Raw genomic sequence first — 27,845 nt, 5'->3', positions numbered from 1 at the left:
AAGCCTTGACTCACGCATGCGCAGATGAGATCTGCAACTCCACAATTCCATATCCATGCGTATGGATTGTGACAGGTGACAATCAAGCACTTACTCCGAACAAGACGGTAGGGGGCGGTAATGATACTCGCGGTGCTGTCACCGAGGAAGCCAAGGAAGAAGAAGGATGAGGAAGTGCTGCGGCTTCATCTCGCCGTCTCGCATAGGGGATGCAAATCCTGCCTTGGTGCCAAGTACACGCGAAGCAACGACATCCTTGTAATATTTGAAAATGCCATGGGTAACTGTTGGGCCTTTTGCGTAGGACTCTTCAGAAGAGAAGCTAATAGGATCCAAAGAGGGGGCGGGTAAGTAATACGTGTGCTTGGCTAAGTGAGCTAACTAGCTTGACAGCATCATGAAAATGGGGAACTTGCTTCCTGCTAATAAGGTTAGCTTAAAATGGATGACTTGTGATGTTCTTGTGTGCCTTTTGAGACTCAATTGTTAAAATTCATATATTCTGAAAGTGACCCCCATGTCAGTGGGGTATGAACCTGTGCTGTGGCTGTACCAGCAGAGCACAAAACCCCACCCCTGTGGCCATTACTCTTGAGATTACATTGAATAACTACGATGGAATAACTTGCATGTGTTGGATTTGTATCGGTGTAGTTATTGAATGACTCAATAGAGGCCAAGTGTTAATTCTACCCGTCGTTTTGCTCAAGGTTTTTTCAAACGGTATTCTTTGTGTGACGTCACAAGCAGACTGACTTCACCGAGATGCCAGGAATTTCTCCTCCATGTACCGACAATGCATATTGAAATGTAGTAAACAACGATGGGCACTAGAAAAGCAAATGCACCTCATGACGCAACACACCAATCCAATGTGCTAAATTGAGGAGTCATGAATCCCAATGTTTAGGTAACAGGGTTTGAGTAAATAATTCTCATCGCAGCCCAGCTCAAAACTCGCACTGCCTTGAAGTGATGTGTGTCAGGTCTAAACACCATCAGACATTAATCCACACGCTGGAAACAAAGAGGAGAAGACAACCAGTATTCCTTTTGCTCGCGAGGAGAATTACGTAGAAGGCCCGGTTACAGTCCTCCACCAATTCTGAGCTCCTCTTCCGCTATCTCCTCTTTTTATTTTGGGTTGCCCTGGTTACAAGAGGCGTTGCTACACTAAAGGGAGGGGAGATTGTGGCTGTAGCAACGCTGATTAACTAGCTAACAATGTTGTGTGGTGCGAGGCCGCATGGCCTTGGCCGATTCGTGACCCCAGGAATGCAGAGTCTGTTCTTAGGTGGTTGGCAGCCTCGTTCTCGGCTGCGATCTCCAAACCTGGATGCCGTGTCCCTGTAAAACAATGCTCTAGACTTTCTTGCTACGTTTCACACAATAATAATGATGAGTAAATCATCAGATACCTCTCGTGCATACACTCCAACAAACGTTAAGTAGATGTGAGATAACGTGCATGAAGTCTACTCAACCAAACATTGAGTAAATATGGGATAACTTAAAAACTGTCCCGGTCAACAACAATTCATAAATAGAAACTACAAGGTATAATAGAGAAAGAACTTCTCTTTAGCTAGACAAAGAACAAAGGTGTTCTGTTCATAACTAGTGAGGGCCTCTCACAGATAAGACAAGGAAGGGAGTATAAGAACTCCCTAAAGCCTGGCAGATATGTTGGCCTTGAGCGAAGGTATGAGACCTCCGGTTCAGGCCGGCCAGCGCTTCTAGAAAACTAATTATTCTAACAATGTGTAACTTCTCCATTTCTGTCATTTTTTGATCTGCTGAACCTGACACAGTTGTCGGCGACGCCTTCAGTAAAGATACAAAGACAAACTTGAGCTCATTTGAATTACATTTTTAATTGCTAATAACCTTGGTGTTTTCACAGGTCCAAATACTTTCGCAGTAGTACCACCGGGGAGCATTATACAATCGAGGTACAATTTACACTTTGAGGCTCGTCTTGTCCTTACTGTACATTTTGATCTAATTGTTGTATTTGTTTTAATTTTGCAGTTTGAAAACCTTGTGGAAAGTGATGAGGTAAGTGCAATTGTGCTCTTTGGTTTTGTGCAGGCTTGTACAATGTAAAGCACATTGAAATTCAGAGGTCCCACTACTATTAAAACTTTCACTTTTGAATACAAGAAATGTGCCTAAATAGTTCAGCAGTGCAGTGATGAATTCTCAATGAAATGATGTTTGTCTTTTTTTGGCAGGAGGAGAGCCCTCAGCCTTGCCCAAGGTAGAATATTTGTTGAAATTACACATTTCAAACACAAAATCTAAACTTGACGCATTGTCTGTCTTCTTTTTCTTGCTGTTAATTCAGACCCATCAGTGAGGATGAACTGACAAACCTTCGAGAGCATCGATATGCTGACATCTCCAAAAAGCAGGTCCTGATAGACCAGAAGCTTCAAGCGGAGGTAATATTCTTCCTCGTATTCTCTTCATTTCCCGTGGGTCCTCCTTTATTATTGTTTCTCGTTTGAGACCTAATTTTGCTTACCGTAATTTCCGGACTATAAGTCGCGGTTTTTTTCATAGTTTGGATGGGGGGGCGACTTATACTCAAGAGCGACTTATATATGTTTTTTTTCACAAATTTTTACTTGATCATTAAGACATCACTTACAAGTATAGTTGACCACTTCCCATGTTATTTTTAGTATAGTTGATCACTTCACATGCTTTTATTTCTTTATCTTGAACATATTCAAAACATAAAAAATAGAGAAAACATCAAATAAAGCAATTAACACTTTAAAGCACCATATCCAAGTCCACTGTCTGCTGTATGTACACTTGCTCCATTTTTGCTCCTCTTATATTTATTATTATTATTTATTATTATTTGTTTATTTATCATTTATTCAATACTCTTATTTATTCATTGTTAGTGCCTTCTTGGTTTTTTTTGTGTTGCTTGTATGCATATGTGTACTATCTCACCGAGGGATAGAGGAAATGTAATTTCAATCTCTTTGTGTGTCTTAGTATATAAAAAAAATATATCGACGATAAAGCAGACTTTGACTTTGATAAAACAACCAAAAAAAATTATATTTTCAGACGAAACTGGATGAGGGCGCTCTAAATTTTACCGTTGGCCGTGACTCATCAACTGGGTGGGCTTAAGAAAAATGGCACCAAAAAGAAACTCATATTTTGCAGGTTACAAACTTCAAGTTGTAAAATATGCAGCTGAAAACAGTAATCGAGCAGCAGAAAGAAAGTTTGGAGAACCGTGATGTACCAATGGATTACTATTTCAAGTGACGTCAGTAGCGCGGCGCGCCGGTTGTTTACATACAAACGTGCCCACACAAGGACGACCGGCATCATTAGCGGTGATCATTTCTAAGTGACACGGAGGGCAAAGAGTTTGAAGGAATTAAGGATTTGGAGTGACATAGAAGGTTTGAAAAACTATTATGGCTTTTACGCACGCCCGGTCTCTACTGAGTCGGGGGCCGACGATCGGCCGAGTGGTTGTCCGCGAACGGTGCGCGGGGCTCGGACATGGCCATTACGCACGCCCGGTCTGTCTGGAAGTCCACGCCGCCACACGCTTGGAAGTTTGTTTTGTTTAATAAAGAGCCGTTTACCAAACCTACGTCTATCCTTGTACTTTGTTAATGCTACAATATAGTTATATAGTAGATCTGTGGAATAAAGACGAGGGTGACGTCAGGGCGCACGCTCGGCGATGTTGACAAAGGACGAGGAATTTGATCGATGGATTTAATGGAATTAAAGTGCACGGATGGTTTGATAATATTATTGGCTTGTATTATAGTTATTTAAAATATAGTTTATCTATCGTTATATGAGCCTGTGGAATATTTTGAAGCGCAAGCGCCCTCAGCCGTGCGCACCCATTGTTGACAAAGATCGATCGATGGATTTAATGAATTGGAGTGACACCGATGGTTTTATAAACATGTTATTCATGTAATAGTTGTCCTTAATCACTCTATATGTTACGTCAGGCCCGTTCTCAGCTCTTTGTTTGTGTTTGTCAAGTTAGCATACCTATCGTTTAGCCTGTTGTTGCTATTTAATGAATTGGAGTGACACCGATGGTTTTATAAACATGTTATTCATGTAATAGTTGTCCTTAATCACTCTATATGTTACGTCAGGCCCGTTCTCAGCTCTTTCTTTGAGTTTGTCACGTTAGCATACCTATCGTTTAGCCTGTTGTTGCTATTTAATGAATTGGAGTGACACTGATGGTTTTATAAACATGTTATTCATGTAATAGTTGTCCTTAATCACTCTATATGTTACGTCAGGCCCGTTCTCAGCTCTTTGTTTGTGTTTGTCACGTTAGCATACCTATCGTTTAGCCTGTTGTTGCTATCGTTTAGCCTGTTGTTGCTCGTTCATGACTGTTTTTGGTGTGGGATTTTGTCGAATAAATTGCCCCCAAAATGCGACTTATACTCCGGAGCGACTTATATATGTTTTTTTTCACTTTTTGGGGCATTTTATGGCTGGTGCGACTTATACTCCGGAGCGACTTATAGTCCGGAAAATACGGTATCCTATCATTTGCCGCATTGTTTTTTCTTTCTGTTTGGTAATTTTCTGTTGTCTTTATGTTTTGCTTCATTTTGTTATGTCACTCAGTTAGAGGCACAAGAGGAGAGTTTGAGGCTAGAAGAGGAGGCTAGAAATGCTGCCCAGCGGGAGGCCGCCAGGTTGGCACGTGAACGAAAAGGGAAGGAGGTGAGGCGACATTGGGCGCTCCTCCCTTCTGCCAGTTGACTGGACCACTTTTCTTTACTGACCGGCATGCAAGCTCTGTGGCTACTTTTCCATCTTTCTGAATATTTGTCAGGATTGTATTGTGCCAGTCCTCATTTGTCTGGTGGCCTTGAGTACGTGCTGCACATTTGGGAAGTACATAATTTCTGAGAATATGTCGTTACAGACACAAAATGGGAAAATTGAACTTCTGGTTCATGTACAGAAGATCTCAATTCTTCTCATTTTATGATGTAAAAAAATACTGGAGTAAAGTTGTGAATGAAAGATCACTACTACTGAAAACCAATAATGCCTCATTCCACTGCTCTTCTGTTTACACTTCATTTTTTTGTGTAGTCTTGCAACAGTGCCTCGAGTGAATGAATGACAGAATGCTATCTGCGATATTTGAATATATCTGACTTGTTCTGCAGCGCTTGGCCAAGAAGACGAGGGGGAAAGCAGATGGGTGCGGCAGCGATCCTCAGACGAGAAAGTGAGTCATGTCCCTTCGTCGGACAGCCGGATGAAATTGCAGCCGAGTCAGCGGTTTTTATAAACCTTTTTCGTTGGAGAGACGTCCTTTTTCATTTTTGCCATTTGACAATAAATGTAAAGAGTTCAGAACATTTTTCCAGAGGTTGCCTTTAAATATCTTTAAAGTTTTTTTTTTTTTTTCTTCACGATTGTCAAATATTCGGTTGAATTCCTATTCAGCCGGTAAAATACACTTATCACCCTTTCGTGTCTGCACCCCACTTTTGTGTGTTTTCATTCCAAAGCTGTGAGGGACTGTTTTTATAATTGTCATCCTGACCTGTTTCAGACAAACCGGGGATGGTTTCGACCCCTCCCTGCAGAATGTCAAAGCCCAGTCTGAGGCTTTCAGAAGCAATCGTGAGTGAACTCAACCTCCCAGTCTTATCTAATCTAAATCCACGCTAACAAGGAACTATGATTTCCTTAATCGTACATAAGAAAAAAACACGCTTATAATCTCCCCTGTTTTAGGACTTCCCTCCGACACAAATGTGGTGACGCCTAACACAGAGTGCAGCTGGGATTTCACCACCAAGACACGCTCCACCAATGATGATGCCACTTCACTGGACCTAGAGTGGGAGGATGAGGAGGGTGAGAGTACAATTCTATTGTTTAGTTTGGGAAGCTCGGCCGACTTGTTTCCAGATGATACATTGAAACCATGTTGCAAGGTTATGATAGTCATGCAAAATACATACGTGGACATAAATGTGTTACCTGTCTTGTTCTAACTCTGACGTTGTATCTTGTGGCTTCCATGCATTCGAGTTGTCATAGAATTTTATTTGTGCTAAAGTGTATTACAAATATTTGAGTTAATTTGATATTATTTTGCGATCCAAAAGAAGTAAACAACAGTTAAGCAATATCACACAAAGGATTGAATGTCATTTTTTTCCAAAGTAAAAGCAGTTGCAAATGTCTTATTTTGATTAAACACAAAAAATAAATCATTCTGCTTTTGTGAATCAGAGAAATCTATCTTTTGAAATTGGGAAATCCAAAAATACCTTTAGTTAAAACGATTGCGCTAAACGATTGTTAAAATACGAGGTGATAAATTTGATAATCGATTGGTTGTCGATTAATTTTGACACCTCTACTACTTGTGAAATTTTAGAATCTAAACTGAGAGAATAGGCATTCATCCATGTGGCAAAGGCACAGTGACTCATAGCAGAGAGAGGTGAAAATAATGTAAATAGTCATCTTTCTCTCAGGAATCAACCGAGCGCTTCCAGCCTGGGAGAGATCTCGGACAGAAGAGGACATCCTGCGCGCAGCCTTGCGACCCGGCGGAAAGCAAGCGCACAGCGGCCCAACTTCCGCCTCTGAGGACTCAAACGCGCTGGAGTGGGAGAATGATTTTGTGAGTACCCACCCGGAGGACAATGCAGACCCGGAATTTGAGGGTTTTGTCAATCCTGTGATGGACACTCCCTCGGAGGAGGCTTCGGACTACAGTCTTGGGTTGGATGGCCAGGACAGATAGTGTCCAGCACAAAATGAGACTTCAACACATTCTCACATACACACAAGCTCACCAGCCCCACCCCCCTGCCCCATCTCATGAAATAAATATAATTCTAACTTCCTTTTTCAGTGCCTTCATTGCTGATCATTTCTTGTATCGTCGCGAAACAATTGCAATTATTTACCGTCTAAGGAAAGATCTTATGACCAGTTCACACTGCCCACATAATCAATCTGTTGCCAAACTATTCCTAGGATCGTTACAACTAAGCATGTATTACTTAGACGGTATCATAAAGGTTCTCAACATTAAATGTGAGCAAACCCTTAAAACAATTACAACAATACAAAACAAATAATATGCTGCTCATTATACTGAAGTGATGCCTGAGAGCTGATTAGAACTCCAGAAAAAAAGAAAGAAAAAGGAAATACTGCACACAATTGAAAGTAAACAAGACACTTGGTACAAGTACGATGTGTAAAAAAAAAAAAATCACATTTTTGCAAAATGAATCTCTTTGCTGCTACACACAGGAACACAAACATGTCAAGTCATAAAATCCCACACTTTTTCAGGTTTACTCTCCCATCTTGTAACCAATTGCATGACAGGAAGGAGTTGCTGATAACTAAACTGTTTTTGACAATCTGCACAATATGTAACATGTATGTTTAGTCTAGAATAGCTTTAAATTGTGTTTAGAACATGTTGGGCTAGGATTGCTATTTAAATAGAAAGGAAATACAAATTATCTCATGTTCCTTACAGAAAAAGTAGATTTTGTTTTTGTTGGGATTGTTTTTATTGTAAATTTGGTCTGTGGCTGTCGTACACTGTAAACACTGAAAGCAATATTTCAGGCTGAACAGGACCAAAGACCATGGCTCAAACTGAGATGTGTTGATGATCAAATGCTGCTCTTCATATCATGTGTCCATCATCCATCCCTTCAGTTTTCTAGTCATGTATTTTGCAGCATGACACCAGTGGTTTTTTTTGCAATTATAAGTATAGTCGTTCTCTTTGCTTCTGTTGCCGGACAATGTAGCAGAGACATATGATGACATGCAGATTCCACATTCATCATGTTTTATGTCTGTTTGTTCCCTTTTAAAGGGAAACTAACATGTTTTGTAATTATTTTGAAGTTACAGTCACTGGAAGTTATTTGCGAACTGGGCCTAAAATGACAAACACTGAGAAATGTCTCTTTGAACTGTCTGAGAATGCACGGGCTCGCTGCATAATGCCTAGCTTTGTTTTATTGACATATTAAAGTTTTTTGTTTACATAGGATGTAAACCTGCAAATAAAACACCAACATACAGTTGCCTGATTGATTCTTCATCCTTTTAAGTACCCCAGATGAACCCACTTTGAAGGGTGACACAACAAAAATGTACGTGCTCCTGTAAAAACACCATTCCACCATTGTTTATTAAACTCATTTGTGCATAATTGCAATATTATAAAGACCACTGAGGCGTCCCATTATTTAATATGTCGCCGGTTATGGCCACTGCAATATGTACATAAACTGTAAAATGATTGTAGAGGATTTCAGGAGTACCCAAACTTCCAAATGCTGTGTCCTTGCCCCAGACAAGCGCTTTGCTGGCCCACATGCGTGAGGAAGAGTGGCCACTGGTCTGATTAATTGAAATGCAATTAACAGCACGGTCGCCAGTGGCGCTTGGAACAAAGGACAACAATATACAACAAACCACAGAGCCCCAGACAGAGTGGAGCCAGCAACTTACGAGGCGTCCCAGAGCCGCAGCACGACCCGCGGAAGAATTCAGACCTCAAACGCGGAAACCTTGGAGACGCTTCCAAACTATCCAGGATTTTTTTTTTTCCATTAGGATTTATAAAGTTTATAATATTCCACCTTACTACGCAAACGTGACAGAATGGTTTAAACTAGTGCACAATTCATCGCATATTCTCATACAATGTATTTTAGAATGTGGATTTCAGGAAACTGGTGCGTTTTAAATGAAAAAAAAATATGCACCTTTTATATAATTAAAATAATCAAATCTATGTGAGTTTTTATTATATGTTGCTGATTGATTTCGACGTCATGTCAATGCAGGGACTAGTTCGTCAGCACAGCGCAGGGATATGTACCCCACCTCTTCTCTCCTTCAGCAACTTGCTTTCAGAATCTGGAGGGCACGCGAGACAGACGGATAAGGAGGCGGAGAACAGCCGAAAATTCTTCCTTTTAAAAGTTGGACGTCACGCATGGGCGCTCTGCAAACTAGATGAAACGCACCTCGGTCAAGGTATGACACCTAAGTGGGTTTAACTTCCTTGAGGGTATGATGTTAAAGGAGAGTTAAATGGAGTTGCACGGTACGCCGAGCTCACCACTTTCTCTGGGAGGACTAGCTAGGCTAACAGTTAGCTTAGCTCAACTCCGCTGGTGTAGTTCAAAAAGTTCACGGAATCTAGGAAGACAAGAAAGATTCACTCGCCTGGGGCTTCCTATGCGTTTGTACTTTGCTGCCGTTCACTTTAAACCGCGATGCAATCGCTTAAGGACACGGTGTTATTAGGAATTTAGAGTTTTTAACCAGTTTCTTGGCAAGTTTTGTAATGTTAGCAGAGCTAAGTTAGCAAATAGCTCTCTGCCACTATGTCATCGTTGTGTGTGTAAACGCAAATCCCAACGAGTTTTTTTTTCACGTTGCGTTGACTTTTGGGACGATCTAATCACAGCTGTTTGGGATTTGCGTGAGGCGTGTTGCGTTTCTCTGAATCCAGTCGCTCTTCCTCTGGGTGGGGGGTGCTTACCAAATCGTTCTTCCATATTGTCTCTGTCCAAATCTTTAAATATGGAAGAATTGAGCGAGGCCACAAATGCATGCGGGCCATCGTTTCCTAATGAATTCATTTTTCAGGCTTGAATTTTGCAAGGCTCTGACTTACACTTGCATAAATTAATGAAGCTGAAACGAGCACGCTACTCAGGTTTTCTAAGAAAATTCTGAAATTGAGATACGAGTCGTACTCTGATCGTGTTGACACAAAGAGCCATGAGTGCAAAGAAGTTTCATCAGTTAACAGATGATGAGCTTTATCTACAAGGTTGGTCAAGTTGATGCAAATTACTGCGTGTAGTTGGGTTTAAGACATCAACGATCCTCACACAGGATGTTTTAGAAGGTTTGAGAATGTACCTATTTCGACATGTAAAGCGTCATAGCTCACCTACAATGTATGAATCAGCTATGAATCACCGATGGGGTTGACGTGAGTCCAATTGACTGAATGTTCCAACAGTAGGGTGAGTGTCAGGAAAAATCAACTTTATGGGCCAGTAATGTCATGTGTATGCCTACATAACCCCCCCCCCCCCCCCCATTGGCGCTTTTCCAACATTTGTGTGTGTGAATGTAGAACAATGAACCATGGAAGTAAGCGCTGGACAGCTGTGTGCTGTAAGGGAGGGATTGAGGCAGGAAACAGCTTTTGGTGGTTACATCCTTTTCTAGCAGGATGGCTTTTCACAAGCCCCCAGACAGCAGCTGAAGGCTACACGTTGTTTTTTTGTTGTTGTTTCTTGGACCGCATTACATATCAACATCTCATACAGAGTCTCTTGAATATAGAATTAAACCCACGTGTGATGCTGGCGGACTATGAAACGGTTGTAATTGCATGATTAATTTCCCTCTTTCTGTACTGGTTAGTGACTGCAACTAATACAGGTGGGTGAGTACCAATACCAAGTATCGATGCCAATTCCGGACCCATCTTAAGATATCGTAGTCTTGGCACTGGTTAAGAGTGAATTCTTGGATTGGTATTGTTCTGAGGGGAAAAAAAAATGTGTTGAACACGCTAATTAAATGAGCCTACCATGGCTAGTTGGTACATAATGCTATGCTTTCACAAAAGGTCAAGCGTATAGACAGCCGTCGGTCCACTTTTCGATCGCTTTACCGAACAAACAGTTAGCAAACAAATAGTACACATGAGCTGCCGATCGCTAAAATTCATGCCGACCTAATTTTAACATTGTTATACAACTACAGAGCTTTGTAAGCTCCCATATCATAAAACTCTAATAAAGTACGATACCTGAGTATTTTAAGATGCTGGACGGGAAATAGGAAGGCATCTACAGGTCGATACTGTCACCCAGTGGCATTTTAGATGTACTGTACATTATTGCTTGCGTTGTTGCAGTGCCGGTTCCCAGTATTTGTGCCAGGGCACATATTTACCACCAAACAAAAAGTGTGCGTAGAGTGTAGAGAAATACTAACGATGATGTCATCTCAAACCACTTTCGAAATTATCAATAAAGTTTTCTGGTGTGTTTTCCAGACGCGTGATGGATTAAAAGCGCGTGGCAAGTGAAAAGGAGCTGGATGTTGACTGAAAGCACCAAGCGCTGCTTCAGCCCGTCTGTCGGACAGCAGTCGAGCTCTTCCCTCCGACTGACCGCACCCCTTCCCTCCTTCCATCGGCGGCGGTGACCTGACTCCGGACAGCTTGCTGCAGGGCCCTTCCTGAGCAGCAGCAGCTGCGTCCTGCTCGCTGACTCCTCTCCCTCCCCTCCTTCCTGTGCTTGGTCAGACAAGGCCAGAGCCTCCTCGCTTCCCCCATCTCAGCCTCCAAATAACTTTGTGGAAGCACTCAGCGAGGGCCTTGAAAACAACCCTGCAGACTTTCTCCCTGTTGACCTGCCCTCGTTTCCACTATGACTTCCATGTCCAGTCTCTTTTCCTTAACCAGTCCAGTGGTCAAGCGCCTGCTCGGCTGGAAGCAAGGAGATGAGGAGGAGAAGTGGGCCGAAAAGGCAGTGGAAGCTCTTGTGAAAAAGCTGAAGAAGAAGAAAGGGGCAATGGAGGACCTAGAAAAAGCCCTGAGCTGCCCCGGACAGCCCAGCAAATGCGTTACCATTCCCAGATCGCTGGACGGCCGGCTGCAGGTTTCGCACCGTAAAGGTCTGCCGCACGTCATATACTGTCGGGTGTGGCGCTGGCCAGACCTGCAGTCCCATCATGAGCTCAAGCCCCTGGAGGTGTGCGAGTATCCCTTTGGCTCCAAACAGAAAGAGGTGTGCATCAACCCGTACCACTACAAGCGAGTGGAGAGTCCCGGTAAGCGAACCTTCATCACATCGAAATTGTAGAAATGCTTTGAAGATTCATATATGGTGTCCATGTGTGAAGCATGTTTGAAAACATTCACATTCCCCTCCACGTGCAAATGCACAGAGAGCGAGAAGGGATCTGGCCCGCTCGGCCGCTCCCTCTGTTGCACGGAAAATCGATATGACGAGCTCTTATTAGATGATGTGCCTCGGAGACTCCACAAGGGTGTGGCATGAGAAAGTGTTTGGAAACGTATGAACATTTCAGACTAAGTGCATAGTGCATTATCATGCTCAGGCTATTGATCAGGAATATATCATTGTATGGAAGTTCTTATTTAGAAATAATACAAATTGCCGCATGGACTTCTTTGTTCACCCGTTGGAATGACACACAGCATCTTAGACACTCGAACATCTTTTCTGTTTTTTAATCAATACCTCAGGCCCTAGACACAAGTCACGGCATCTCGGTTAGATCAGTAATGCAATACCCGCATTTCATATTTCACAAGCATTTTCCAGAGTCTATCTTTCCACATCTTCGTCGAATTAGCGCCCACAGCTGTTAACGTATGACATCATAGCTGTGTGTCTGATCTCATTCTCACCCTCAGAACTGCAGACATGGAAAACTTATAATAATTGGGACATTGCTTGTTTAGATGGGAAGTCCCATGATTGTTCACACCACTCTGTAAAGGAAAATTAGATTACAAAATTCTTTTTTTTGTTGTTTTTTACACGGCCGGGGGAAATCACATTATGCTAGCTAATTATGAACACAAGATTCTCTGGAAAAAAAATGTAGCCCTAAAGAAACAAAACTGCCATTCTCCTCCATGGCGAGACTGGGTCCCAACATAAAGCAGATGCTAGCAGATGCACTTGTCATAAGGACATCGCCACATAAAAACTCAGTTACATCGCAGAATTTCATTTTGAATCCCAAAGATACAAAATCAGCAGTGCTATGTATTGCATATCCAAAATTGTAAAACTTGCCTTGGTGTGCAATTTTGGAGGGTGATCAAAGAGAGAAGTCAAAAGATTTGGCATGTTTCCCTTCCTATTCTTTTAAACCAACAATTAGGAAAACTTGAACAATAAAGCATAAATGAGTGTGCAAATAAAGATTAAGGCTTTGTCGTTGTAAAACCAATAAGATGTGGATAAGAATTTCCTCGCATGGTTTGATTTCTTGAATTCATCAAATGAAGTCGCTCATGTTTTCATTTCTTGAATTCATCAAATGAAGTCTCTTGTCACATTACCCTCAACTTTCTCACTCTTCCATGTTCAATCTGCCATCCAGTGCTCCCCCCTGTCTTGGTACCGCGCCACAGCGAGTTCAACCCACAGCACAGCTTGCTCGTCCAGTTCCGCAACCTGACCCACAACGAGCTGCACATGCCCCTGAACGCCACCATTCCCGAGTCCTTCCAGCAGCCGCACAGCGGGGGCGGTGGCGGAACTGGTGGTGGGGGAGGAGGAGGCTCTTTCCCCATCTCGCCCAACTCTCCGTATCCTCCATCCCCTGCCAGCAGTGGTACTTATCCCAACTCTCCTGCCAGCTCGGGGCCTTCCAGTCCATTCCAGCTCCCAGGTAAGTGTATTTATGTATTATGCTATACACGAGCAATCCAACATGTTTTGTGGAGAACACTTATTGGTGTTTTATCCCTACTTGGATTATATTTCAAATGTCTTGATTGCCCTCCAAGTATTTATCCCAATTGAAAGCGCAATCTATCCTTGTCTCTTCCTTCCCATATGTACCGTTCACAAGCGACTGAAGTTTGTGAACCAAACCAAGATTTTCGTAATTCTTAAACGGGGGGGGGGGGGGGGGGGGGGGGGGGGGGGGGGGCATAATATACAGTGTGTCCAAATTTTGCAGTCTTTCCCATTGACTGGTATATTTTTCTCAGGATAGTGGATGGTTTGTCTCCCAGTTTCAAACGGCTCATATTGCATCTCTGTCGGGAATAGTTGGCATGTGGCTGCTCGGCAGTCCCGGGACTTGTGAAATCTGACACCTTTGTGTGGGACTGATAGTGTGATGATGGTTCAGATCTGGTGTGTGCGCGCAACATTTACCGTTAGCAAGTGGCTCATCCTCACTGACCGCTCTTTGGCTCTTCCTCACTTGTCTCAGCTGACACCCCACCTCCAGCATACATGCCTCCTGATGAGCAGCTGGGCCAGGAGAGCCAGTCCATGGAAACAAGCAGCAGTTTAGGGCCACAGAATATGCCCAGAGGAGGTAAGCAGAACAGCACCCTGGCCAGCCGGGCTTGTGAATGCACTATGGGAGTACCCTAATGACGTGCATTCAGGAGTTACGTGATTTGCATTGATTTGATTCAGGGTAGGATTTAATACTAAGTCAACCAGAATCTATACAAACCTAACACAATTATACCACAAGAAATTCTGCACCTGGATTACCAAGGTAATGCTAAATCAGTAGCTAGTAAGTGGAGTGCACAAGGTCATTGTTTAAAGCTCATAAAGAAATAAAAGCACAAGCAGTGCACCCACCATGACAGTAACACAGAGGGGGAACAAAATATTGAGTATCGATCTGGACTCAGAGAAGTATCAAAATTGTGAAGCTGTTGTTTTTAAGCACGTTCAGTTTTTATCTAAAATGGCATTGAAACTCTTGATTTGTCCGCTTCTCTATGTTGCAAGGTCAAGTAAAATAGCTTTGATCAATGGTCATCGTTTAATAGCGCCATAGCTATATGGAGGCCCTGTGTAATGTCGAGGGGGATTTCGCAAGATAGGTCTGTAGAGTGGGCAGATATCCGCGGTGTGCGTGTAACTCTACCGTTTCGTTTCAGACGTGCAGCCTGTGGAGTACGAGGAGCCAAGCCACTGGTGCTCTATCGTCTACTATGAACTCAACACCCGCGTGGGTGAGGCTTACCACGCTTCATCAACCAGCGTGCTAGTGGACGGCTTCACTGATCCGGCAAACAACAAGAACCGCTTCTGCCTCGGGCTGCTGTCCAATGTCAATCGCAACTCCACCACTGAGAACGTCCGGCGGCACATTGGCAAAGGTTTGACCAACGGCGATCGACACGTGACGGGGCAAACACTTTTGATGACCACTAACAATCAATTGTGTCTCGCACCAGGTGTTCACCTGTACTACGTTGGCGGCGAGGTGTACGCCGAGTGCCTCAGCGACAACAGCATTTTCGTCCAGAGCCGTAACTGCAACTATCACCACGGCTTCCATCCCACCACTGTCTGCAAGATCCCGAGTGGCTGCAGCCTGAAGATCTTCAACAACCAGGAGTTTGCCCAACTTCTGGCTCAGTCCGTCAACCACGGCTTTGAGGCAGTTTATGAGCTTACCAAAATGTGCACCATCCGGATGAGCTTTGTAAAGGTAGGATTGCCACATCGTTATGAGTAATAATGACCTTCATAGAATGTTGAGTGGCATGAACTACAGATTGCAGTTTTTAAGCCTCCCAAGAATGATTTGCTTTGATGGCAGTCATAGGATTGAGCAACATTAATAAAAAGTAAAGGTTTCTGGTTGATGTGTAAGGAGGCAGCGTCATGGTCTGGAGCTGTCAGTTGTACTTGGGAACTGAGGACGGCGGACTGTCGCTATTTAAATTCCCCAAATTTGTTAGAAACCTTGACTGCAATCTTTTCCTATGATATGATAACCTTTCACACAATATCACAATTTCCAATTGCAGTTATTGTTACCACAATGTTGGTGTGCTGTGTTGTGTTGTGGATGGCCCCTTTCAAAAGAGCACGTTTGCGACCTAGCAAATATATTTAGTGAGTTCACGGACACTTATTGTGTCTCGCTTCTCTAAAAAGAATCCAACATTTTCTGTTATTGTAGTCTTAACAGACTATAAATGACTATAAATGATATAATATAGGAACACAGTTCAGGTTTTTCAAAAGACTCATCGTTTTGACCCCAGCTGCATCAGTGGAATGTTTTTTTTTTTAATAAATGATAAACATTTGTAGCTTCAGCAATTACACTTCGTTTGGGTTCAGAGTTCATTGCTGATGAGTGCAACTAAACCCATCGAAATAAGATCACAAACTGAGATTACCGAATTGTGATTAAGCACACCAAGTATTTCCCCTGCTTGTAAATAAATATCTTGATAGTATGATTGTAATTCGTCTGTTTTTCTGTGATCTGTCCAGGGCTGGGGAGCCGAGTACCACAGACAGGATGTCACCAGTACACCCAGCTGGATCGAGGTGCACCTGCATGGGCCGCTGCAGTGGCTGGACAAGGTCCTGACTCAGATGGGTTCTCCCCTAAACCCAATCTCCTCTGTGTCCTAATAATAGAGCATTTGGATTAGACTCTTCCCCCTCCTCCCCTCCCCTCACTCTTACTCCTCCCCTTGTGATTTTTAATTTAAGTTGGTCTTAACGACTGAACTGTTTACACTTATTCGGGAAGAGATGTTGGACTGGAATGACAGCAGCCAGATTCAGTTGTTGACATGTTACCTGGAGAAAGACAAGAATCCCCAACTAGCAATGTTGGCATGGACTGCCATACCCGCATCATTTGACCCATTCTTCATTTTGGATACATGCAATTTTGATCTTTTTGCATCTGGTCCAAGTATTTTTTTTTTTTTTAAATTTCTCTGTATGTTTAGTTCTGAATTGTGCCGCAATTGACAATTAATTCAGAACGTTATGGATTTTTTTTTTTTTTAATGACGCAATGTCAAGAAATAGATATCGCAATTTAAGACTCAGATATTGCAATCTTCAATCTTTTAGTATGTAATTGTAGAAAGAACACTGAGCTACTGCTTTTGTAATCTGATAGTTTTTGATGTGGGAGATGGACAAGTTCATCATGCCATAAGATAACATCTTGTCAATGTTACATGTGTTGCAGTAGAAATAGTTGCATAAAATCAATTCTGATAATAGACATTTTAGGAGTGACTGCACTGTCCACATTCACTCTTAATATTGTGCACTAAGATTATGTGGAGGCATATATTAAATGTTGCCGTGGGTTACAAGACTTTATGTTGAATGACTTCATTAGCTCATTAAATAAACCGGTTATTTGGTTACCAAGTCTTTGGTTACTTCTTATACACTTGTGACATGTTAGATCTATTCATTTTTCTAATATTAAACCTGGAAAGAATATGCAACTCATCTGGCAAACTGTTTGCAAAAGAAGCCCTACATTCTTGTAATTTATTTTTATAGAGACATGAAACAGTTATTTTAGATATATGAACGGGGCAAATGGAAATTTGATTTTGGGATTTAAAAAAAAATGCACGAATTATTTGGAATGCGTTAACTTTAAAAGACAGACTGGCAACTTCCTATTGGTCCACGTTGAGTTGTGCCGTAATACTCATAAAACGTCTTTGACGTGCAGCGATCAGAACACAGCCAGAACCTAAAGATTTATAAATAGAACACCAACATGTCTTCTACGTGTTGAATAGTAAAATTCAGTTATTTACAGACTCTTATAGGCGAAATGTTAGGGTACAATTGCGCTAGTTAATTTATTGTTGCGTCGAATTACCGTAAAGCCGGATGTGATGTGGCTGCCAGACAGCAAGCCAAAGATAAACACGTAGCCTGAACGAGAGGGGCGAGACCCAGAAATACAATTGAAAGGCTGATTTCAATTCCCGAAATGAAGTGATAAGGGCAGACCTTCTAAAACGAGGATTTCCTCTTCTTGCAGACAAGGAGCCAGTCTTCTGCATACATCGGTTTGGTGAGTTCCGAAGAGGACTGACAGTTGTAATGCTGCCCGGCTAAGCTAGCTCATGTTAGCTGACATAAGCTAACCATCTGATTAACTACCTGCGGTTAGTGTGCGAGTAGTCGAGATAAATTAACGTTGCTTAGCAACTGAACATTTAATTCTTCGCCGTCATGTATCCTTTTTACTTATTTTACAACTGTTGACTGTCTCATTTTTCCGAGGACCCAAAATGTTGCTTGTCAAGTTGAAAGAGCAAAGATCGTAACCCCAGATTTCACTCAAATGTAATAGATTAAAACCATCGTTATGTCTTATAACTTTCTTTTAAAAATGATTCTAGTTTTACAAGTATCATATGACAAATCTCAAGAAAGTTGTGACTTTCATAAAGCATCAGAAATGCACCAAGTGTAGCTGACGTCTTCAGGCAAGGTCAGTTGGGGTCTAGATTTTAGTTGTCGTTTTTTTTTTTTTTTTTTTTTTTTTTTTTTTTATAAAGTAGAATCCGATTTTCAATCTTCATTTTCAAAAGTAAACTGGTAAAGATTATGAAATTAGCGTTGGGAGCGACGGAAATTAATGAGCCACCTCGGCCGGTCAGAATAACTTCTCAAGGGATTTGCCAATCTATGAAACTTTACAATCTACATCAAATTTGACAGAAGCAAAGAAAACTATGCATGAAATACTGGTAATTTTAGAAATCTAGTGACTTCAAAGTGAAAGCTTCCATAAATACAAATGACAAGGTAGACATCTGAAAATTCTATCTGTTAGAAGAGTGGCTCCTTTGTGTTGGATACACATTTCAAATAATAAAAAAAAAAAGTAACTATTCCCCTTTTTGCTGCAGGAGCTGTAGTTGAGTTCAACATGGTGCGAGCAACCTTGGTGACCGTCACCAGTCTGGTGTTGACCGGTGCTGTGGTGGCGCACGCGTATCTGCTCAAACACCAGTTTTACCCAACTGTCGTCTACCTCACCAAGAGCAGCCCCAGCATGGCGGTAAGAAAATACAACACAAGTTAATTTTTTGTTGTTTTGAGTGACTTTCAGATTCATTAAGCACTGACTTTTTTTTTTTTTTTGTAGGTGTTGTACATTCAGGCGTTTGTGTTGGTGTTTCTTTTGGGAAAGTTCATGAGGAAAGTGTTTTTTGGACAGCTACGGGCTGCAGAAATGGAGGTAGTTTGCATGGAAAAGTTGATGTATAATAGATATTGTGGACAACTATGATTAAAAATAAAATGGCTTACTAAAGAAAAAAAAAATAGTAAATCATTTCCAAGCTTCCACTTATAATCTGACCTATAACTTGTTGAACTCATTTGGAAAAAAAAAAAGTTTTTTTGGAGGGCAAATAAACATCTGAATTTTATTTGAGGGTCATTTGAAGTGGTGGCAGTTGTGAAGTGACTCCAACCGCATTATGTCAGTTGTATTTTTACTTACCTTCTCAAATATTACTAAATAATTTTTTTTTATCAAGTTCAGACACTCTACAGGTTAATGGTTAGAAAAAAAAGGTTTTGAAATAAGTCATCTTGGTCTCATTTGAAAACCCTGGCATTTGCACAGGGGTGTGTAGACTATTTATATCCACCATGACTTCTCTTTATCACTCCCTGACAACAGCATCTCATTGAGCGTTCCTGGTACGCGGTGACGGAGACGTGCCTGGCCTTCACTGTATTCAGGGATGACTTTTCGCCACGCTTTGTCGCCCTCTTCACACTTCTGGTCTTCCTCAAGTGCTTTCACTGGTTGGCTGAGGATCGCGTGGACTTTGTAAGTGATGGCAGAGAAAGAAAAACATTCTGTGGCAAATCGCTGTGTAGTGGAATGCAATTTTCAAGTCACAAAGGCTGCAATTTTTGGGAAGCATATTTAATGCTTAATTTCTTAATTTCCATTTTCTGTAACAATGCAAGTGATAATATCCACCATGACTCATGTTGAGGTATTATTCAGAGCACCCTATTGTGGCTGTTTTCTCATCACAAACTCAAAATTAGAAGAACAGAAAATTGCCATTGATTTTCTGCAATTTTAAGGAAAATTGCTACATGGGGATATAAAGGTCTTTTTTCACAAATTATTATATAATTTGGGGGTAATTTTATGTATCAACAGTTATCAGTGCTAGAGTTGAGTACTCTTACTAATATCGGTCTGGGGAAAAAAGTGGTATTGAACTTTTTTAATATTTATTGGTAAAATACTATGACATGCATTATTGTGCAATGTGAGACTGCCAGTGTTTTATAATTTAGGTATATTTTTATTTTCTCTCTTTTCAATCTCAGATGGAGCGAAGTCCAAACATATCCTGTCTTTTCCACTTTCGAGTCTTATGTAAGTGCAAATGCTAAGTTGCTTTTTCAATTTCTGCCTCTTGCCTTTGTCTTATTTCCACTCTTTCCAAACGAAAACTTTTTGGCAAGTACCGGAGGCTGTATGCGTTTCGCTGTCCCTCTGCTGCTGTGAGGATGTCTTGGAAATGGGATTATCGTTCTTTATGCTCTCCAGCTCTCATGGGTCTGCTGGGAGCTTTGGACTTCCTGTTTGTTTACCACGCCTGTCAAAGCATCATCACCCGAGGTGCCTCTGTGCAGCTTGTCTTTGGCTTTGAGGTTTGTCATTTTCCAATATTAACTACCAGTCAATTAGATTGCAGCATGATGGCGCTTGCTAAATTGTTTAATGTTTCCTCTTGTGCACTTCAGTACGCCATCCTGCTGACCATGCTACTGACCATGTTCATTAAGTACATCCTGCACACGGTTGATTTGCAAAGTGAGAATCCCTGGGACAACAAGGCTGTGTATATGCTCTACACAGAGCTCCTCACTGGTAACTCTGCTTCTTTCATACTTGACTTGCGTCTATTGTAATGATGATAATAATAATAATGGGGGATTGTCCGTTTCAGGTTTCATCAAAGTTATCCTGTACATTGCCTTTATGACCATTATGATGAAGGTTCACACTTTCCCCCTATTTGCAATCCGGCCCATGTATCTGGCTATGAGGTAAGGAGTCTTGCAGCTATTCGAACGTACTGTTGTTGTTTTTTTACCCCCATTTGCAATTCCAATCTATTTGTAGCAGAAGAAAACAAATAATAGCTTTAAATCAATAATACGTAATTCACTCTCTCTGCTTGATATTGTTCAGTTGACAGTAAACATGGTGCCTTAAGATATGAGTAAGATGTAACTAAACAGAAAATAAAGAGAAATGTACAGTGTGTATTAAAAACAACCACATAACTTTGCCTTTATGTCCACTAGCTTAATGCTAACATATAATGGAAAATGCCTGTGACAGGGTAATGGCTAATAATTGATGTGTAGACAAACAATATAACGGGCATATATCTTTATCCTCTGCCCAAATCGACAAATACGACTTCAATTACTTAGTCACTTACATATTTTGTCCAAGGGTTGTCCATTTATTCAGCTAAATCCAAAATATTCAAAACACATAATAGCTTGACTAAGGTTTATGTCCACCTCTGACTTTTTATTTATTATTATATACCAGATTTTTTTTTAAAGTTTATTTCCACCTTTGACTCTTTGTATTATTTACCAGATTTTTTATTCTTTGCATTGAAACGTCTGCTCCTTCACCTCTCAGGCAATTCAAGAAAGCGGTAACTGATGCTGTAATGTCTCGAAGAGCCATTCGCAACATGAATACACTGTGAGTAGTGCAAATATTTTCGCATTGGCATCATTTGCAATATTAATACTGCATGAAAGAATATTTTGTCAGTCCAAGCCAAAATAAAAGCTAAATTCGATTTCTGATTTTGTTTGGTCGTTAGGTACCCTGACGCCACACCGGAAGATCTGCAGGCTTCTGACAACGTTTGTATCATCTGTCGTGAGGAAATGGTCACCGGAGCAAAGAAGTTACCTTGTAATCACATTTTCCACTCCAGGTACGTTAAAACCCCTCCAGTTTCACAAGCGCCGACGATGAATCGTAATTTAGTCAGGTCTTTGTGAAATCCTGTTTACAGTCAAACAAAGCCGTGATTGCTAACCAAAGCTTCTCCACTCGCAGTTGCTTGCGTTCCTGGTTCCAGAGACAGCAGACCTGCCCCACTTGTCGTATGGACGTCCTGAGGGCATCGCATAACAATCCGACTCCTACGCCTGCCCAGGCTGCGGCCCCTGCTGCAGCAGCCCCTGCGCACGCTCCTGCTGCACAGCCAGCTAACGGTGAGAGTGCCGAGAAAGACGAATTCCATCAGCAACACTGCTGTCCAATGTTTCATGAAACTGCCATCCACTATTATATTTCCAAAGCAAGTTGATCAGAGAAAACGTGGACCTCAAAGTCATACGTGTCCGCAAACTGTAATTTTATTTCTTTTTTGGCATGGAGTAGTGGCACAGTTTAATTTGCCGTTCTTTCGTTTTTTAGTGGCCCCTGGCATGTTGGCCGGCTTCCCACCAGGCCTCTTCCCCTTCTGGGGTCCATTTCCCGGAATGCCTCATCCAGCTCCGGCAGCTCCCGGTGCTGGCGATGCGCTGCAGGGAAACACGGAAGCGGCGCAGGCAGCCGGTAGGTCACGTGAAGCCAAGCCGCCGAATCGACGGTCAAGGTGAAGTGGTTTTGCCGAGTTTGAATCCATGCTTTTCATCAGGCACAGGCCCGTCCACCTCATCCGGCACGGACCAGGCCACAGGTGACGCTCCGGGCTCCGCTGTGCCGGGATTCCCCTTTTCCGTTCCCCCTCCTCCCTTCCCGACTGCACCGTGGCTGCCCATGCCACCGCCACCTCCTCCTTTCAGTAAGCTGTTTGTATTTCCACATTTAGTGCTTCAGTATTGATAGATCTCCACACTGTTTGGAAAATGAAATAGTTCAAAATAGGGCTGATTAGATTTTCATTGCAAACGGACCTCTCCCATCTTCTTCAGTGTCGTCGATGCCGCCTCCTCCTCCGTCTCTGTCGCAGCTGTCCGAGGAGGAGCTGAGGGAGCTGGAGGCCGAGGGTCGACGGGGCCTAGAGGCCAGGCTGCAGTGTCTCCAAAACATTCACACCCTGTTGGACGCCGCCATGCTTAATATTCACCATTACCTCAGCACCGTCGCCACGCTCACGTAAGTAAACTTCCTACTCGCACTTTTTAAGGGTACTTACTCTTTTATAACTTTGATAATTAGACAGTAGAAATCGGTGGCGCTGATATCGGCTAAAGAATATTCTCTTCCTTCGCAGTCCTCCGAGGTCTGACGGCAACATAGGAGAAGCCAGCGGGACAAGCGGCCCTGCTTCCTTCCCCGCTGCTGGCGCGAGCACGGATGATCAGAGTCAGGAGAAAATCTCCTCTCCCAGCAGTTAGTAACTACTCTTCAAGTGTGTGAATTTCAAATTTCCATCATAATTTAATCACACTTTTTTGTGTCCAAGTGAGCAAAGTTCCAATCCAAACGGTCGAATCCGCCTCCACTTCTGCCACTTGGGATAGCGAGAGAAGAAACCAAGAGGATGAAGGATCAGAGGACGAGGACGGCGAGCCGAACGCCGCCGAGCTGAGGCGCCGAAGGCTTCGGAAGCTCGTAACGGCGCCACTTGCGCCTGCAGACGATTGAGGCCAATGGCTGCAGACCAATAGGAGCTCTTTACGTGGTTCATCTGTTGAGCCCCTCTCACCATCATCACCAATTGGAGTCGGACTCAACCTTCGGGGGTTAAACCAGAGGATCTTTTGCACTCCTGACTCCGCCTAAATGATAGCATGTTTTTTTCCCCCCTCCTTCTGTTTCACTAAACACAATAGTGGAATGAGAAGACTGCAGGCACTTCAAGAGTTGAGAGCAACTTGCAATGTGTTTGTGTTGAGTGAGTGAAACACTGGTTTAGTATTTGGTAGTTTGGCTATCATTGGGCTCAGTGCCTGCACCCTAATTCTTTTTTTCTTTAACAAACTGGCTTCAGTAGAAAGCTTGTCACTTATTACGCTGCACAGTGAACTTTTCTGATCTAAAAAGGAAAGTTGATAAACATGTTCTTCCCTTTACAAATCAGCTTGCGCTGCGCAGTTTTATTTTTCTTCCCACTGGTGCAGGTTCTGTCACATTTCTTTGAATGTGTACATATTGTATAAAGAGTTTTATTAGGGTGATCTGTACATAGATAATAAACGGCAACATTTTCTTTCAGGCGATGTTGAAAGTTCATTCTTGGAAGTTTATGAATGAGATTGAAGGAGTTCGATTTTTCACCACTACCCAAATGGTAGTTTAAGTGGTGTAATGAGCTAGTTTAAACTTATAGAATTTTGTTTAGAACTTTGGTGGTGAAATTATGAGTGAATATAAGTTAAGTGCCCTCAAACTGAAAGGAGATGCTGCGGTCAACAATATGAATGGGTATTTTCTTATTTTGTAAGTTTGGAAGTATATTTTCTTAAGAAACAAATGTGGATTAGACAAACTTCACACATGCAGGCTGTACAAGTACATTTTAATTCTTTACACAGTAAATGTGATCGAGTCAAAGCCACATTAAATGTCTTTCTACAATTGTCAGCCAAACTTAATACAATAAATTACCAGTAAAGGTTTCATCAAAAATAAAGGTTAATCACAAAGGAAAAGTATTGAAAAATTAAGTTGGAAAATATTTTAAAATAATATACAACCAGTGGGATAGTAAAGAGTGCAGTGATGAAAAGCTGTTATTACTGGTCAGCCCACTCTTGCATTCTTTTAAAGAGGAATGCTAATGAAGCTTTTCAAGGACATTTAAGAGCTTATTACAATGCTTAAATCACTTTAATAGTTGATTGACCTCTATTAAAGTGAAAAAATGCAGCCAAACTCAAGTTCAACCTTGTCAGAGTACCGACTCAATGTTTGGCATTCGGAGTTGGTTCCCTTTAAGAAACAACAAAATGTTTTGATGTAGCTGGTAAAAACGCTAAAAGGTGCAGTTATTGATTGGTGACAGTTCCTGAGGTTTTCAGTGCAAAAAAAACGAACACAGACCAGACAGAGAATCTACTGACTGGCGAGCTGGCTTTTGTTTTTTCTTGAGATGACCTGGTCTGTGCATCAGTTTTGGGGCGTGGAGTACAAAGAATGATGCTGGTGACTTCGGTCTGGGGGTTTGCTGGCAAACAGAAGAGGAGCGGTCTCCGATCCGTACCAACTGACAAACAGGAAAGACGTCAAGGATTAAATGAACACGTGTTGTGACAGCATCACTGGTGCAGTGAGTCAATGGGGCCAACCTTGAGTGAGGCTGGTAGGTGGAAGTCCACAGAGGTGCTATTTCCTCCTCATTACCCTGAGGGTCATCCAAGAAATAAGGACGAGGTAGGGGCCTGTTGTTGCCGTTCAGGTTGCTGACCTGCTGTTGTCACAAAACACATTGTGACTTCCCAGAAAATAGAAACACTTGTACAATACAGTGGCACCCCCTTGTGGTCATACAAATTGGAATGCAAGTTCGAATGTAACAGTGGAAATCCAAAAATACTTAAAAAAATACACAACTTATTAGAAATGGCATCAATGTATATGTATATCTAATAAAAAAATTGTCTTTTCGGATTTTTCAGTTACTTGATTGCCCTCCTGAGCAGGCCTGCGGACTCTGAAGATGAGGATGAGCAGACTGGTTGGGAGCAGCTCCCAGATAAAGAGGATGGCACCAAAGGCCAGGTAGCCCCTGTCGCCTAGTTCATTGCGCAAGTCAGCCTGGGAACAAAACAATGCACAGTGGCTTTGTGGAAGCATTTGAGTTTTACGAGCAGCAAATTAATAAACGAGCCCTGAAGAAGCAGCAAACATCGCAAAGTCTTGGCAGTGTACAAAAATGGACATTGAAACAATTGGACAAGTACCTGGTCAGAGACATTGTACCAGTCAAAGTCAAAAGACTCGACGTGGTAGTGCTGAGACAAAACCAGGACGCTCAAGTTGTAGCAAGCCCGGCTGGCAAAGAGCAAGATGACTGTGGCGCCCAGGGCTGCTGTGCGACACACTGTGGTACCCTGCAACGAGTCGAATAATAAATCAAATTTGGGTATGATTCTTCAGCACGCAATGACCTGACTCGTGTTGGGAAAGAATGTGGCGAACAAAAAGCAGATCAAGCAAAGCTCCAAAAATAAAATTTTCTGTGTTTTTACAGACAGACCTTGCTGGTCAGGTAGGGCCCCGTGGAGCGCGAGTGTCGCGTCAGCATCAGCAGCAGGGCAGCGAGCAGCACCGCATTCAGGATGAACAGTAAGTCGTTGACGAGCACCCGGACTAGGACCAGAGTCCAAGTCCGCTCCCCTGTGTCTTCACCGCGGCCTCCGAGAACTGCGCAGCCCACGTTAACGCAGAAGAAGACAGCATTCAGCACCCCGTACATGCAGCGGGCTCTGCACCTGAAACAAAATGGATTCCGGATTGTATATTCATTCCAGAGCACCGACTGAATTGGAAAATGTTGACCAGGTAGGACTCGGGTGATTTGTTGACTTAATCCAATAATTCCAGTTCACTTGCCAGGATGAATAATTTTTTTTGCACAATCTACATTACTCACAGCTGTTTTTCTACATCTGAGTTGTAAGTCTCCCTCGCTTTGAGCAGAACCTGTGGAAGCAGAAAAGGGAATTAAGTTCATCACGGCAACTGTGGCAAAGCTCACCTCAACCTGTCATTTATCTTCGATGAGGAACTCCTCGCGGTCTCACCTGAGTGAAATACAAGTTGATAAGGCTCAGAGTGAAGAACTGCAGGCAGACGGGGAAGCAGTAGAGTAGCCAGTAGACCATTACAGGTAGGCGGTTGGCCTCCAGCGCGTTTTGAAAGTAAAATGAGAACAAGGTGGTGCGCAATGCCGCCCACAGGAGGCAGAGGAAAAGAAAGATGCTCTGGTAGCTCCATCGTTTGTGTCTGTAGAGGTAGAGAAGCCAGAGCTCGGCGTACACCGCCAGGAAGAGGCTGCCGTACAGCACCGTATACAGGATGGTGAAGCCGAGCTGGACTGAAGGGGCCAGGGCGGGATGGAGGGGCAGTGGGACGGGCAGGTTGGAGGAGTTGGGGGGAGGGGAGGCTGTGACTGGCGCTTCCATGGTGGTCCTGACACTTCTAGAGCTCCATGCTGACCATCCTTCTCTCTCAATTGGAAGTTAACATAGGACACCTGACGGCACACACGGGACTTTTTAGTTAACTCATTTTTGATTTGAATTGTGCAATATTGAGTACAACAAATCCTTCCAACGGTTACTAGTATAGTCCCAAGGCTGCACTGTTTATTTTACTTTTACCATATGCTTTACATGAATCACTTTTTATGCAACATGCACGTATAAAATCAGTACTTTTGCAGTAAACAGAACAAAAGGTGTGGAATGTTGCTGTATGCTCAGAATAGGAACGTTATCTACTGGACACATTCATGTAAAAAATCTACTCTAATGTACAATATTAACATTAATTCCTAATTAGAATTAAAGCCCTCATCTGGCTTTTGTATGTCTCAGGCTGAAGTAGTTTTAAAAAAACAGGTTATCATTTTAGTCACCTGATAAAATTGAGTCTGGACATATAAATTTACTTCCTTCTACGTTGGGTCGTAAACAGACCCTTGCCACTAAGCCGGTTAACATTTGGAATTTTGTGTGTGCGTGTTTTCGGAATCATTATTCTGGAGAGGCACAGGTACATTAAGACAATAACGACTTTGAATAATATTAACGCTGTGTCAACAAGGTCGGATGTTTGTGTCAACAACTCAATGCTAACTTTCAAAAGCTAAGCTAACCATTGTTGACGTTGCCTTTTTAAAGCGTAACAACGCGAGGTTTTATCCATTTCATACTGTCATTCCGTCATTAGTCGTTGAGCATAGCGTAAAAGAATGACTGCAGGATGACAAATTACAGACCTTATTTTCACAGGAAGCTTCTGTATCCTCAGCGGACGACGTTCACGTCGTTACTTCCGTGTTACGTCCCGTGCGTCACCTGTGATAGGCGTAACCTCAAGTTTGGATTACAACCACCAATCAGCGATAGCAGGAAATCGCGGTTACTTTCAGTTGTTGTTTACTAACCTTACCTCGAAAGGTGTTTGAAAAACAGATTTAATATTCATTTTTTGGACACCCTAAGGGGGAAATTGACGCTGGGTGCTATTTAGTG

At 42.4% G+C, this 27,845-nt stretch overlaps 4 protein-coding genes across 5 annotated transcripts; 3 read left to right on the top strand and 1 right to left on the bottom strand.

The window, feature by feature from the left end:
- Positions 1 to 84: 84 nt before the first annotated feature.
- ap1ar (adaptor related protein complex 1 associated regulatory protein) lies at positions 85 to 8,120 on the top strand. 2 transcript variants are annotated; one of them, XM_049720671.2, is made up of 10 exons: positions 88 to 347; positions 1,904 to 1,952; positions 2,032 to 2,058; positions 2,235 to 2,260; positions 2,348 to 2,444; positions 4,654 to 4,752; positions 5,208 to 5,269; positions 5,600 to 5,670; positions 5,785 to 5,907; positions 6,537 to 8,120. In XM_049720671.2, exons 1-10 carry the CDS (start codon positions 121 to 123, stop codon positions 6,806 to 6,808), a joined length of 1,053 nt encoding a protein of 350 aa, XP_049576628.1. In that variant the 5' UTR covers positions 88 to 120; the 3' UTR covers positions 6,809 to 8,120. The 2 variants fall into 2 exon arrangements, with proteins under 2 accessions (XP_049577410.1, XP_049576628.1); XM_049721453.2 differs by lacking the exon at positions 4,654 to 4,752 and having other exon boundaries at positions 85 to 347.
- Positions 8,121 to 8,934: 814 nt separating this feature from the next.
- Positions 8,935 to 17,011, top strand: smad5 (SMAD family member 5). The gene is made up of 7 exons (XM_049718664.2): positions 8,935 to 9,084; positions 11,135 to 11,913; positions 13,222 to 13,512; positions 14,065 to 14,172; positions 14,756 to 14,977; positions 15,056 to 15,312; positions 16,110 to 17,011. The coding sequence occupies exons 2-7, from the start codon at positions 11,511 to 11,513 to the stop codon at positions 16,251 to 16,253; spliced, it is 1,425 nt and encodes a 474-aa protein (XP_049574621.1). The 5' UTR covers positions 8,935 to 9,084; positions 11,135 to 11,510; the 3' UTR covers positions 16,254 to 17,011.
- A 484-nt stretch (positions 17,012 to 17,495) lies between these two features.
- syvn1 (synovial apoptosis inhibitor 1, synoviolin) lies at positions 17,496 to 23,859 on the top strand. Its single transcript, XM_049717481.2, has 16 exons — positions 17,496 to 17,682; positions 18,527 to 18,678; positions 18,766 to 18,858; positions 19,309 to 19,461; positions 19,980 to 20,028; positions 20,203 to 20,306; positions 20,400 to 20,526; positions 20,606 to 20,705; positions 21,319 to 21,384; positions 21,509 to 21,625; positions 21,751 to 21,908; positions 22,114 to 22,254; positions 22,337 to 22,483; positions 22,614 to 22,797; positions 22,916 to 23,034; positions 23,108 to 23,859. The coding sequence occupies exons 2-16, from the start codon at positions 18,547 to 18,549 to the stop codon at positions 23,287 to 23,289; spliced, it is 1,872 nt and encodes a 623-aa protein (XP_049573438.1). The 5' UTR covers positions 17,496 to 17,682; positions 18,527 to 18,546; the 3' UTR covers positions 23,290 to 23,859.
- A 285-nt stretch (positions 23,860 to 24,144) lies between these two features.
- gpr137 (G protein-coupled receptor 137) lies at positions 24,145 to 27,668 on the bottom strand. The gene is made up of 8 exons (XM_049719396.1): positions 27,590 to 27,668; positions 26,391 to 26,842; positions 26,240 to 26,289; positions 25,844 to 26,078; positions 25,548 to 25,697; positions 25,267 to 25,401; positions 24,933 to 25,051; positions 24,145 to 24,850 (listed from the first exon to the last, which is right to left on the bottom strand). The coding sequence occupies exons 2-8, from the start codon at positions 26,769 to 26,771 to the stop codon at positions 24,754 to 24,756; spliced, it is 1,167 nt and encodes a 388-aa protein (XP_049575353.1). The 5' UTR covers positions 26,772 to 26,842; positions 27,590 to 27,668; the 3' UTR covers positions 24,145 to 24,753.
- Positions 27,669 to 27,845: the final 177 nt, after the last annotated feature.

Source organism: Syngnathus scovelli, chromosome 1, assembly GCF_024217435.2.
Source record: "Syngnathus scovelli strain Florida chromosome 1, RoL_Ssco_1.2, whole genome shotgun sequence".
Taxonomy (NCBI): Eukaryota; Metazoa; Chordata; class Actinopteri; order Syngnathiformes; family Syngnathidae; genus Syngnathus; species Syngnathus scovelli.
The sequence above is the reverse complement of the archived record's forward strand: the minus strand, read 5'-3'. Positions and strand labels throughout refer to the sequence as shown.

Excerpts from the sequence above, each read along its gene's own strand:
- syvn1 (XM_049717481.2), top strand. The coding sequence starts at position 18,547 with ATGGTGCGAGCAACCTTGGTGACCGTCACCAGTCTGGTGTTGACCGGT. Across the intron at positions 18,679-18,765 it reads AGAGCAGCCCCAGCATGGCG|GTGTTGTACATTCAGGCGTT; the intron begins GTAAGAAAATAC and ends TTTTTTTTGTAG. Across the intron at positions 20,029-20,202 it reads TTTCCACTTTCGAGTCTTAT|CTCTCATGGGTCTGCTGGGA; the intron begins GTAAGTGCAAAT and ends TATGCTCTCCAG.
- gpr137 (XM_049719396.1), bottom strand. The coding sequence starts at position 26,771 with ATGGAAGCGCCAGTCACAGCCTCCCCTCCCCCCAACTCCTCCAACCTG. Across the intron at positions 25,698-25,843 it reads GGCCCTACCTGACCAGCAAG|GGTACCACAGTGTGTCGCAC; the intron begins GTCTGTCTGTAA and ends GACTCGTTGCAG. Across the intron at positions 25,402-25,547 it reads GGTACAATGTCTCTGACCAG|GCTGACTTGCGCAATGAACT; the intron begins GTACTTGTCCAA and ends TTTTGTTCCCAG.
- ap1ar (XM_049720671.2), top strand. The coding sequence starts at position 121 with ATGATACTCGCGGTGCTGTCACCGAGGAAGCCAAGGAAGAAGAAGGAT. Across the intron at positions 1,953-2,031 it reads GGGAGCATTATACAATCGAG|TTTGAAAACCTTGTGGAAAG; the intron begins GTACAATTTACA and ends TTAATTTTGCAG. Across the intron at positions 2,059-2,234 it reads ACCTTGTGGAAAGTGATGAG|GAGGAGAGCCCTCAGCCTTG; the intron begins GTAAGTGCAATT and ends TTTTTTTGGCAG.
- smad5 (XM_049718664.2), top strand. The coding sequence starts at position 11,511 with ATGACTTCCATGTCCAGTCTCTTTTCCTTAACCAGTCCAGTGGTCAAG. Across the intron at positions 11,914-13,221 it reads CAAGCGAGTGGAGAGTCCCG|TGCTCCCCCCTGTCTTGGTA; the intron begins GTAAGCGAACCT and ends TCTGCCATCCAG. Across the intron at positions 14,978-15,055 it reads CCGGCGGCACATTGGCAAAG|GTGTTCACCTGTACTACGTT; the intron begins GTTTGACCAACG and ends GTCTCGCACCAG.